The 13018-nt window shown below is 38.9% G+C and overlaps 2 protein-coding genes across 6 annotated transcripts in view; both read left to right on the top strand.

Moving 5' to 3' along the window:
• The first annotated feature begins 346 nt into the window (after positions 1 to 346).
• Positions 347 to 6768, top strand: LOC108729280 (transcriptional repressor CTCF-like). 4 transcript variants are annotated; one of them, XM_018458317.1, is made up of 3 exons: positions 347 to 423; positions 993 to 1162; positions 3493 to 6768. In XM_018458317.1, exons 2-3 carry the CDS (start codon positions 1010 to 1012, stop codon positions 5869 to 5871), a joined length of 2532 nt encoding a protein of 843 aa, XP_018313819.1. In that variant the 5' UTR covers positions 347 to 423; positions 993 to 1009; the 3' UTR covers positions 5872 to 6768. The 4 variants fall into 4 exon arrangements, with proteins under 4 accessions (XP_018313819.1, XP_018313820.1, XP_018313821.1 ...); XM_018458318.1 differs by lacking the exon at positions 347 to 423 and having other exon boundaries at positions 975 to 1162; XM_018458319.1 differs by lacking the exon at positions 347 to 423 and having other exon boundaries at positions 1091 to 1176.
• A 5093-nt stretch (positions 6769 to 11861) lies between these two features.
• CNBP (CCHC-type zinc finger nucleic acid binding protein) overlaps positions 11862 to 13018 on the top strand; it is a 6302-nt gene continuing 5145 nt past the window's right edge. The window contains exon 1 of one of the 2 annotated variants that reach the window (XM_018458322.1): positions 11862 to 12001. The gene's annotated coding sequence lies outside the window, so the exon portion shown is untranslated. Of the gene's footprint in view, positions 12002 to 12620; positions 12710 to 13018 lie in introns of those variants that run through there. The other variant, XM_018458323.1, reaches the window with a different exon arrangement.

Genomic DNA, 13018 nt, shown 5'->3' with positions numbered 1-13018 from the left:
TGCATTACCATTGGCTGTCGCTAGTTAACGATAGCGACAATCATCGATAAATATTTAGAGAATCCCGCTGTTGAATGCACTCCATGAGCACACCCTGGGTACAAGGGCTGCGTTCAGCAGACTCAACAGTTTTGCAACCGTTTTATGATTGTCTGCTGAGATAGGACCATTCTTCTAGATCTAAAAGTATGATCCAATTAGCGCGAAGGAAACTTCCAACAGTTGCAAAACAACCGTTCTGCTGAACGCAGCCAAGATCTCTTCTACCATGCTCCGAAATGCTCCGGAATACTCCGGATACTCCGGCACTGTTTCGATACATGAACATCCGTGAATCCGAGGGACGAAAAGTGTAACAGCTCACACTACTGAGGAAGAAGACGAAGTAGTGGAAAAAGACGAAAAGAGACACCGGTAGACTTGGTGCGTTCCGTTATTTATTGCAAGTACTTATTGGGATGCATTCCATATTAATGTCCGAACGACAACTTTTCATCGGAACTTCGACGAAAAACGTCTCGCATGCGCAGAACAATATGGTGTAATAAAGCGCGACGGTCAAATATATGTAGACTTGCATTACAGGTTATGTTTATGTTCTGTCAGTTTTTTATTTGAATATAAACAAAGAATATACTATGTTAAAAGTTTTATATATCTGAGTTTAGTATTACTTACTCCGGATCTCTCTACAATAGGTGTTTTAAGCCTTAAGTCGTAAGAAATTGACCAATTACAGTCGAATTGAAGGAGAATAATCGACTATGATTCATCCATTTCTTATGGCTTAAGGCTTAAAACTCTTGTAGATCCAGGGTTACTTTTATGTCATGTATGTGCAAAAGCGCCCAAGAATAATTCCATTTCATGAGACGACCTCGGTGTGTGATGTCACACTTCGTCCGAACGTATACCCCGACATACAGGAAATGCACCCTGGAAAATCTATAATTACTACAAGTAACATATATACAGATTTTCAATATTTACAGAATAACGGAACGCAATCATGGAGAGTAATCCAGCACCGCTGTACTTGCGGCGCATCTGTCGATTCTGCTTATCGGATGCGGAACCGCTGAACTCCATCTACGAGCGCAACCACAATAAGTCGATCCAGCTACCGCTCCAGTTGCAGATCATGTCCTGCGTTGCTATCGAGGTGAGACTTGAGAGGTGAGTGGCCCTGCCGCAAACAATACCAAAGACTGGTATTCATAGTCAATTTTTATAAGATTCTTATAATCATTCTTGTAAGAATATCAAATATATATTTGAGACTGTTTTAGGTACAGTCTTAAGATGTCATAAGTCAATCAAAGGCCAGTATTCATAGTCGGATTTTATATTTAAGACTGTCTTAAGTTGTCACTCACGCAGCATATATGTTCAAAAGAAGACATAAAGTCTTATAGACGTTTTAAGAACATCTTTATGACATGATGTCTGAAAGACATCTTGATAATGTCTTTGAAATATCTTAGGCTAGGTCCACAATCTTGCTTTAAAAAGCTGTAAGCCGTAAGCTTTAAGTTGTAAGTGATGGTATATCAGCCACGGAACTTATGCTTTTAGGCCATAAGAATTGGGTTTTGCTCAATTCGCTTAAGTCTTATGATTAAAGCCTAAAAGCTATGCAAAAACAGTTTAAAGACAGAAATTATTGTTACTTAATCTCTTTTGACTTATGACTTAAGGCTTCTTAAAGCAAGGTTGTGGACCTAGTCTTATACTTGTATTTTATATAGTGTTCTCTAGGCTACAGATATATGTCTCAGTATTAGGCTGCCTTCCCATGGAGAAAGAAACAACGGAACGGAATATTGATAGAAAAGAGATAGGATGAGGGTTATCCTGGCCGATCCAACGTGACGTCGCGATTCCGCCGAGAGACGATATTTAATTTGCATATCTCGCCTGATTTCTTTCTCTTTGGAGTTTCTCATCCTATCTCTTTTCTGTAAATATTCCGTTCGATGGTTTCTTTCTCCATGGGAAGGCAGCCTTATAGCGTTTTTCATTGGCAGAACTAGTGCGCACTCAGTGAACATTAAAGCTGTTGTATACTATTATAATCTAAATATAAAAATGAGATATCTTAATTGATAAAATGCCCAATGTGTATTTTATCAAATAGCACAATAAAATGTATTGAATATTTCATGGTTTAATTCGTTTCTATATTTTTATTAAACATACATCTTTATGTACAACATCTTTAATTTTGTGTACAATAGCTTTAAAGTGCACTGAATGTGCATTAGTTCTGCCAAAAAATGCTATTAATATCTTAAAACATTACTTAAAATAAGAATCGACTATGAACTGGTCAAAAAGGCTGTATTAGCATCTTATGACATTACTTAAGACTATCTTAAAATAAGAACGAATTATGAATACCATCTACAGATCATGGACTGCGCAATTCGTGTTTATACTTGATTTATAAAAATAAGAGAGATAGGACGCAAAGACAGCCAGTTTCTATGTTTTTCTATTAAATGGTATAATATTAGAAAGCGAGAAAGATTGACTGTCTTTATGCTCCTTTTCATTTTTGTTGACTGCATTAAAGATACTATTTAGATAAGGATGGCACAATCCATGTTCTATGTCTTTGAATGATATCCTTAACAAGCAGTCAATGATATGACCACCGGAGGTGCCTCGCCGAATTCTCCTCCTGGGTAAGGACCACAGCACAAACTTTTGCACAATGCTAATGCATAAGACATAAGAGAAACAACCAATCCTTTATTTCATACTCTAGTTGATTCTCTTATGCCTTAAGTCTTATGCGTTATACAGCGTTATACAAAAGTCTATACAAAGCAGCCTTAATAAGCTTTCTACAATAAGCCATTATCTAAGTTTTAAGCCATAAGAAATTGATCAATCACAGTCGAATGTAAGAAAAATAATCGATTATGATTGGTCAATTTTTTATAGCTTAAGCTTTAAAGCTTAGGTAATGACTTATTGTAGAAAGCCTCTGACGATCGTACGTTAGTATATATAAGCAGCGATTGCTGGCCGATCCGACGTGATGTCGCGATTCCGCCGAGAGAGGATATTTAATTTGCATATCTCGCCTGATTTCTTTCTCTTTGGAGTTTCTCATCCGGAGGTAGAACTTTTGAGCGTGACGATGGCTTATTTTAATAGATAAATGGTTTAAATAAGAGACAGTTTATTTTATTCTTTCTTATTATACATTGGAGATGTCTGAGTAGAACGGAATTTCCTATAATATTATTAAAATAAATGATAAAATTGAATTTTGAAAAATTAAATAAATCTAAAAAAACAGCTGTCTGAAATAAAGGACTGTCCTTTACAGTAAAGAACGTATAATCACCATAATTATAAGATTTTCTTAGTATTTTTATATACGATATTTTTCAAGAAGAACGTCCAACACCAAAGAGACTTTTTTTTCCAGAACATCAATAGGTCAACACGTTCCTAAAAAACCATTTTGTTTCTTGATAGGTCTATACCGAGGACGAGATGCCGCAGGTGATCTGTAACACATGCCGCTGGAATCTGGACCACTTGTATAAATTCAAGTTGCAATGCAAGAAGGCCGACGAGGCATTACAAGACTACCTTCTGTCTGGAAAATTGCCGAAACCCTTCCCGCCCATCCCTATCAATCCGCCGACGAAGATCGGCAACAAGAGACTAGCCGAATCTAGATCGCAGAACAAGGTTTCGAAAAAGCAAAGCACCTCTGATGACGATAGCAGAGATACTAGAGAGAAACGTGAGACCAGAAAAAGGGAGAAAGAAAGGGAAAGAAAATCACAAAATGCCAGCGAGCAGCATCTTTACGAAGAAGAACAGAACAGAGGCAGTGAGAGTGAACAGGAAGCGAGTAACATTAATGAAAACAGAAAACAAGAGCCGGCAGAGATCAGAGTACACCCGTGCGATCAATGTGAACGTACGTTCGCATTACGTCAGGCTCTGCTGCTGCATGTTCAGCGCGTTCATATTCGTGCTCGCAATTACAAGTGCAACGAGTGCGAGAAAAACTTTTTCAACAAACACGATCTGAGCAAGCACTTAAGTATACATTCTCAGGAGAAGCCGTATTCGTGCTTGATCTGCCAGAAGCAGTTCTCGCGACAGACTTCTCTGCAACGTCATAAGAAGGTACACAAAGATGAGACGCACTATGCCTGTCCCGATTGCGACGACGAATTTTTCACTACAGAGGAACTCGAAGAGCACAAGGATTTGGCACACAAGAAAGAGAAGCGGTTTTGTTGCAATATTTGCAACAAGCGCTTCCTATACAAACAGGGTCTGCAACGGCATGAAATATTACATAATAATAAGGATGAAAAGTTCATGTGTGATTACTGTAAGGAGACTTTCCGTACTTGCACAAAGCTGGCCCGACATCTATCTACCCATGCTGGTCCTCGACCATATATGTGTAAATTGTGTCCTCGCACATTTCTACTATCGCATCATTTGACTAGACACATGCGTATGTCCCATTCAACGGACAAGCGCCGTGTATACAAGAATGGCAAGAAGAGCTTAAAGATGAATCAGTTGACGCACGCAAAACGTACATACATGGGCCTCACCTGCGACGTCTGTCAAGAATCTTGTCGTAATCGCGCCGATTATGTCATCCACATCAAGCAGCATATCGAAGCAGGCGAGAAAATAGGCAGTTTACAGTCCAACACTAAGAAAAATTTTAAACTAAAGTTTAATGAGAAGGAAGAAAAAGAAAAAGTAAAAGATCAGCATTCTAATAGGAACGATGATCATGAGCCGCCAGCGTACGTTGTGAAGAAGTTACCAAAGCCGCCAATGACCTCAGAGAATGAGAAGGAAAAAGAGCAGAATAGAGAAGACAAGAAAGAGAAATCCGAGAAACAAGAAAAGGAAAAACCCAATGTGATGTATGTACGTAGCAAACATGGTAGCATGGTCAAGATCACGACATTCCCGCCTATCGAGCGTATACACGATATTCAAGAGCAGACAGCAATATTCAAGAACACGAAACAAACTACTTCAATCGATTCTTCTTCTCAGGGCAGCTCGAAAGGCCTCATGTCATCGCAAATCGAGGAGACTCCCAAAAGTAGCCACGTGGACACTGAGACACAAGTGCAAAAGATCGTCACCTCGGTATTCAAAGAACAGAAGACCTCATTGAAGCACCAACAGAACGGCCAAGATCAATCTAAAGAATCGCTAACACCTGTGATGGGAGTCTACAGCTCTTCTCAAGAAAGTTGCGAGGACAACGATAAAGCAGAGATTTTAGGAGCATCCACTCCTAAGATCATCAAAGTTAAAAGGATTAAAAGAATTGTGGTGCAGAAACCGACAGGAAGAAATAACGAAGAAACACCAGCTAGTACATCCGGTATCAAAGATGGAGATTCTTCTCTGAGTGGTATTCCCGGCTCGCTTAAGGTCAAACGAGTGATTGTCAGTAGAATTATCCGAAAGAATGATATTACTGAAGTTATCATGAATCCAGATGGTACCACGATAAATTCCGCAGAACTGACAAAACTATCGACTGGCAGTGTAGTGAAGCGAGAAGTAAGGAAGCTACCGCTCGACAAGAATCAGAATTTGATACAAGCGCTATTGCAATCTGCGAAACAACGTCAAGAAACAGAAGGTACTTCGGCGTCATCTAGCAACGATACGCTAAAGAGCTCGGAAAAGAAGCAATTGATCACCCAGGGCCAGGATCAGGAAATCCAAGGAGAAACTGAAGCAGTTGGAGAAGCAGAAATAGTAGACGTTCAAGCAATTGGAGAAGTAGCAGAAATAGTAGAGGTTGAAGCAGTTGGGGAAGTAGCGGAAATAGTAGAGATTGAAAATTAAGGAGCCGCAAGCGAAGAAATATAACAAGACTACGAGGCGATTGACGAAATATTACCGAAGCGACATGACGACATGAGTCTGAAGATGAACAGCAGCTATCGTTCGAGAGAGTATTTGTAAAACGGAAACAGAGCATATACGATAAGAAGCGGGAGTACAACGATGACACAGAAGCAACAAAGAGCAATTTGACTCAAGTAGAAAAGGAAGAGACGGAACAAGTTGCGATGAAAAAAGAGGAAGAGATGTTGGAAAATGTTCAGAAAAAAATCCAAAATACGACGATGAGCGGCAGTAATATCACATCAAGTGATAGATTTACTCCGAAAAAGGATTCGATGATCTCGAGCAACAAGGTATTCGAACAAGTGTTACGTGGTTAATTATTATAAGCCTAGCGATATATCAAAGATGGAGAAGGTGAGTCCAGAATTGTACAGCATTTTCTACAACGTAATGAAGATACAAGCCTAGTTTACACCAAGTACTTGGTAGTATTACGCGTACTAAATCACTTGGTACGTTCAGTATAAACGCTGGGGAATTACTTCAGTGCGCTCTGATCTGGTACTCCCGAATCGCGAGACCAAGCTGGTACGCGTATCAAATGGTATCAAAAAATCTCAATGCGCTGTAAATACTTGGTTCGTTTTAAATCGTATATTAAACGCTTCAAATTAAATAAGGACGTACCAAATATTTAGTTCGTTCAATTTAAGATACGCATACTAACCGATTTAACAGTGTAAAAGGAGTCACAGAAGTCAGTTCTGAACAATCTCACGCAAATTTTAGTCGTCAGATACGAAATGAAAGACCGACTCGGCGGTGGAGATCGATATCACTCAGGAGATGGAGATCAAGTTGAATCCTGAGATGGAAAAACCTTCGCAGGTCATCATCGTACAAGAGGAGAGTCAATCTGACTCCGACACTATCACATACATAGATAATCAGGATCTCTTCGAAATCACTTCGATCTTTGAGGCATCAGGCGACGTATTGAAGATGCAGAAATCGATAGGCAGCAATCTGAACGAATCCGTCATAAAATTGTCGCAAGGAAATCACACTATCAACTTGAACAACACTAACGATAGCCAGAACAGCCTGGAAGACAAACTCGCAGATCAAAGCTTGAAGATTTGTTCCTTTTTTGCCCGATTGAGGTACTGTACCAAATAAAAATTATTCTCCCGAATTCGTTGTATGATGCCAAAGTCTCTCGTATGATCGGTAATTAATTTGGTAGTATTAAAATTAATCGCTGTTCAATTTGGTCGACGTCAACATTAACGTTCCGTTAGTACACCGTATTATTGATACAGGGAATTTAAAAATTTTATTCTTTCATAATTTTAGTTTTTATAATAGATTTTAGTCTCTTTTAATTATTTCGAACTGCTACCTCTATGTGATTATGACAAAGCTCATTGAGGCTATCAGACTATTTTCTTAAATATTATTCTAATGTTTCTCATATCCTAATGTAATGTGACTTTGACAAATCTATCTGATAGAAATCATGCTATCAGTATTCAAAATAATAACGCTAATTTTTATTTGCTCAAGAATCTTAACGAGATGAGTTGCTATCAATTTAACTCAGTGAATTAAATTGATAGCAACAAATATGTATATTGGTATATACAGATATTGAAATCGAATCGATTGTATGAGGACACTTTTTGAAGAATAGTTCGAATTCAAGCGCGAGCGTGGCATGGCAGACAGCGCACTGGTCTATCATGCCAAAGGATTCGATCCCAATAGGAACCAAAATATTTAGGAGCTCGTGTCTCCTCAAAGAAGTTTGAATTCACGAAGAATATCGTTGTATTTTTATTTTCATTTAATTTAATTTTCATGTTTTATAAGTCGCTTCAATGATATCGGTGCTCACGTATGTCTCATTAAGTCACGTCAAAATTTCTCCCGCGTTTACTTTCTCTTCTAAAATAATAGATTTAACGAAGGTAAAAATAATTTGATTGAATTATTTATCGTGCGAATGTGACGAATGTTAATATTTTTTTTTATGTTAATTTTAATTATTTAACGCATCGGAATATCTATTATGTACATTTCATAAAGCTTTCATTTTATTTTACATCTTTTATAGCTATATAATTATTTTTATTTAAAAAATTATTTTTTATTATTTTTCCATGAGTATAACTGAAAGTTGCAACATTCCAAATGAATAATCTCGGTACATAAATTTTTTGTAAATATATATGGTCCGTTACCGGATAATTTTAGGAGTTCCGCACAATCAAAGGAATAAGGAACAGGGAACAGAGAATAAGAATTTCAACCTATCAGAAATCATCTGTGGAATACATAGTTCAGGATAGGTGAAATTCTTATTCTTTGTTCTCTGTTCCCTATTCCATGCGCAGTCTCTTATTGGTTCCGACTTGCGAACTGTATCACAACTGTGAAAAATATGCACATACTGTATCTCCTGGCGGTTTCCTTCATTTGCGCACATTTGCTTTCGTTAATTAAATAAAGAACAAAAAAGAAAAGTTATCCCTTGATCGCGCAGTCATTGGATTCGTCATCTTTCTAGCGATAGGACGTAATCAGGACCAGCTGCACTAATCGATTATCACATTCGTAGAATTTTTCCCTTCGATTAAATTTATTAAATATATTTTGAAATTGACCAATTATATACAATTCATTCAATTAATAATTATATTATATATTGATAATATCTGAAAATGTTAGAATAATTAGACTATTTTAGATTTTGTAGTTTTGCTGTTATTTTCGAAACAAAAGCTCTAGGCCGGTATGCATAATAGTCTCAAGCAAATTGTGTGATTGAATTTTAATCCTCAATTTGTAATTCTCAATCTCCAATTCGTAACGTGAGACCAATATTAGGGGAAAGTGGGTGAATTGTGCGCATCTAAGGGAAATTTATTGTCTTGGAATGGTTTTCCAAGTTCAAAGCGATATAAGTATGGAAATAGGAACTATAAACATTCTTTTATCATTATGTATCCTCATATCGAACAGATTTTCATTCAATAAGGTTGTATTTAGCAAAAAGGAAAAAACGGAAAAGCGAAAAAATTTCTCGCGCGTCGGGTAATTGTGCGCAAAGCAAAAGTCGTAGGAAATGAATGAATTATGACAAAGAAATAAGAAAATTATTTATTATATTGCAATATAAATATATATTAAATATATATTAAGCAAAAATACAAAACTAATATAATAATAATAATGCACATAGACTTTGTCAAGATGGCAAAATAAAATAATGCAAGAAAAAACGAAAAATTTAGTGCTAGTCATGTAGTATATGAAAGCTAAGTACGAGGGGCACTACTTATATTTTGAGCCTTGGCAGCACTGAGTGTTGTCAAGTGCCATCTGACGTTTCCACTAGAAAGTTTGACATTTTTGACCATAACCTTCTTCAGAACGTTTTGTTATTTGAGCGCGATTTGTATTGTTTACAGTCACTTGAAAATCTGGACTTACCCCAGATCTACAATAGGTGTTTTAAGCCTTAAGTCGTAAGAAACTGACCAATTACAGTCGAATTCGAGAAGAATAATTGGCTGCGTTCAGCAGACTCAACAGTTTTGCAACCGTTTTATGATTGTCTGCTGAGATAGGACCATTCTTCTAGATCTAAAAGTATGATCCAATTAGCGCGAAGGAAACTTCCAACAGTTGCAAAACAAACGTTCTGCTGAACGCAGCCATTGACTGATGATTCGTCCATTTCTTATGACTTAAGGCTTAAAACTATTGTAGATCCGGGATTAAAAGCGGAATCCACAGACGTTGCTCAAGATTCGAGATGGTCTTAAACTAGTGCATGAACCAATCAGAGAGCCATATTAGTATCTTAAGACCTTGCTTGAGATTAAGAACGGACTATGGATTCCGGCCTTAATCTTTTGTAGTTATATCTTAAGAGGACGACATCTTGCGTAAAAATTTCACCACAGTGATATCTTCATCCATTGGAAAAATACCAAACCAGGATGCGCACAATTACCCGCTGCGTACAGTTCCCCTCACTTTCCTCTACATACGTCCATCTTTTGTCGTACGACAAATTTTTCAAGCCTGTCGATTGGTTATAGAACAAAGAGATTCAAGATCCTCTCTGTCTTGCAGCCTATTAACACGCTTGAGAAATTCGTCGTACGATAAAAAACGGATGCATGTATAATAATATTGGCCTGACACGCCAATTGGAATAACGCATCAATTAACACTCCGCGAAAAATGCATGTTCGCGCAGGTATGAATGCGCAGCTTTTGTTTTGAGCAGGATCCAATGAAATGCAAGGATATGCACGACAGGGATGTATATAGGATGACACTTTGAAAAATAAAAGGTCTGTTCTTTTTTCACTCCAAGTTTGAAACTTGTGTACACTGATACATAAAACTGGAAAAACAACGAAAAGCACAGGCAATAGGAACGGGAAATAATAAATTTCAACCTATCAGAAACCATGTATACTAGAATGAATGCTTTCTATTAGATTGAAATTTCTTATTTCCTGTTCCTATTGCCTGTGCTTTTCATTGTGTTCAAGGCTTAAGTTAGAGTGAAACAGATATTGTTTCACTCTTAACTTCTTATTGCACTAATTCAGAACTAGTTCAGAATTCTTCGAAAAAGAACAGACCCTTAGTTACATTTTGGAACATATCTTTAATTAACTTTTAGCGTCAATTGAAATTAACGCGAGTCACTAATTAAAAGTTATTGATTTAATTTACAATTAAATTAATCATTTTTACTTTTATGTTTATATATTATAGATATTACAATTGCAATTTATTTTTATCTTTTTTTGATTTTCATATTGGTGCAACGGACTCTACTGATTCTGTAAGTCAACATATTTCCAATAAGCAACAACATTGAGAACATGAGATAATGAAGTATAGATATATACATATGTTCACAGTAAGCATATGTTTAGAATTATTTTGTTAAACTAGTAAAATGATAACACATAGGTTATCCGATGTTCTGTAAAATACTTGGAATTATATATGAAATACAAAAGTGTGTCAGTGTAAAAAAAGTATCATTATATTTATTGTGCCTCTTCTCCATCTCATCCTCTTTCAAACACAAGTATTCAAACAGGTTCAAAAGAAAGAAAAGTTAAAATTATTTAATACATAATTATCTAATTATATATTAAATAAAATTATCTAATTATACATACAGTAGATATATATAGTTACTATATGATATTTTATTCATGGCGAAAAGATAATAATCAGGAGGTCTCTATTGTATATCTTGAAATGAGGTAAAAAGTACGGCTGAAATTTAATTGGACAATTAAAGATCTGTTCGCGTTGTTTGAAATTCCCAAATATTTTTGCATTTAAAATGAGATAGATATATATTTGCGCGTTGAAAAGGAAGAAAGCGGAAATGCTGAATGCAAAAAGTGCAAGCAACACGAACAGATCTTAAGTTAATCGAAATGGTGAGACTGGCTCCTAAGTATGCCTTTAGGTCTATTCGCGTTGCTTGAAATCCCCCAGAATTTTTGCACTTTTAAGATAAAAGGCATGTTCTTTTTAACTGAACTTCTAGCACGGTTCATCTTTTCTCTTTTTCTTTCCAACGTGGAGCGAAAAGGAAGAAAGATATACCGTGCGAGAACTTTAACTAAAAAGAACAGACCTAAAAGGTCTACGTTGCTTGAAATCCCCCAAAATTTTTGCACTTAAAAGGAGATAAATAATTCGGACGTTGAAAAGAGAGAAAGCGAGGATGCTGAGTGCAAAAAGTACAAGCAACGCGACAGACCTAAATATATATACGGATGTTCGAACGGAAGAAAGCGAAGATGCTGAGTGTAAAAAGTACGAGCAATGCGAACAGACCTATTAACGCGAAAGTTTTGCGTTCCCGCCTTTAACCCGCAGCGACAGGCGACAGTTGCTCGCGGTGAGTGATCTCTCCTTTTTCGTATTCGAAGGTCTCCACGAGCCGTCCGCTCGAAAGTGTGTGGTCCGAGGTTGCGGTACTAAGTATTTTCATCACTTCGTTGTAAATCTGTTACCGTAATAGACGTCGCACCGGTAGTCCTCCGCAGCCGCGTGATTTGTAGCTAAGCAGGTAAGCAGACGGACAATAGGGATAGCCATTTTGCTGAATCCTACGGTTGAAACATCCATGGCACGCGGGGTGCACGGTTGCGCCGCCGCCGGAGCAAAAGCGGCTGAAGCGATTCTCTTTTACGACAAATCGTACATGCGACCCACGATTTCGGCACGTGGTTTTATTCAATTGCCATCATTTTCGTCGCGTCGCACGATCCAACGCGATCCCGCGCCGCGGACATGGATGATAATCCCCCGTTGGAAAACCTGAAACGAGTCGTTTCTCCGAGGGGGATTTCCGCGGCGGTAATTCCGCCAGAACGCGCGGTGGCGATGGCGGTGGTCAGCGCGTCTCCCCCGTCATCGACGACCGCGACGGAAGCGGGCGGCAACGCGGTCGCCATCGCCATCGGGGCGATCTCTCCTCCGTGCATGGCGCAAAAAAAAGCTCAGCGCGCGCGGCGTCGCTCTTCGGATGCCATCTTCGCGCCGCGCTGCGCCGTGCCGCGCGGCGTACGCGCGTATATATGTACATATATACGTACATACGCCGTAACGTCCGTAACGTATTCGCACGCACACACACACCGGCGTCGTTAAGTGGGGGTGAGCACGGAAAGAGAGAGAGCGCGCGAGCCGATCCGACCGAGCCAGCCACGTTGTATGTACGGCGCGCCGCGGAGACCGGAGGTGTAATCGTAATCGTCGAGGTGGAGAAAGCACGGTAAAAAGACTGCGAGCGAGCCCAATTATCGTTTCCCCTTTGTCGTATCGCGTACGGCGGGGACGCGGACGTCGCGTACGCGAAACATCCGGCGACGCCAGCGTCGCTGACCTCGTGCACGCGCTCTCGGCCGCCCGCCCGCCATTGCCCGAGAATTGCGCGGATGACCCGTGGAGCACGTGTACGCGCCCATCGCGTTTCCGCCGCGACCCGACGAATTCTGGGACGGGAGCTGGGAAATTTTTCGAGGGCGGGAAAGATGCCATTTTATTCAACGCGCCAGGGGCCGCCGGCTGCCGCTTCGATCGC

Source organism: Mycetomoellerius zeteki, unplaced genomic scaffold (assembly GCF_001594055.1).
Source record: "Mycetomoellerius zeteki isolate Tzet28-1 unplaced genomic scaffold, Tzet1.0 scaffold72, whole genome shotgun sequence".
Lineage (NCBI taxonomy): Eukaryota > Metazoa > Arthropoda > Insecta > Hymenoptera > Formicidae > Mycetomoellerius > Mycetomoellerius zeteki.
The sequence above is the reverse complement of the archived record's forward strand: the minus strand, read 5'-3'. Positions and strand labels throughout refer to the sequence as shown.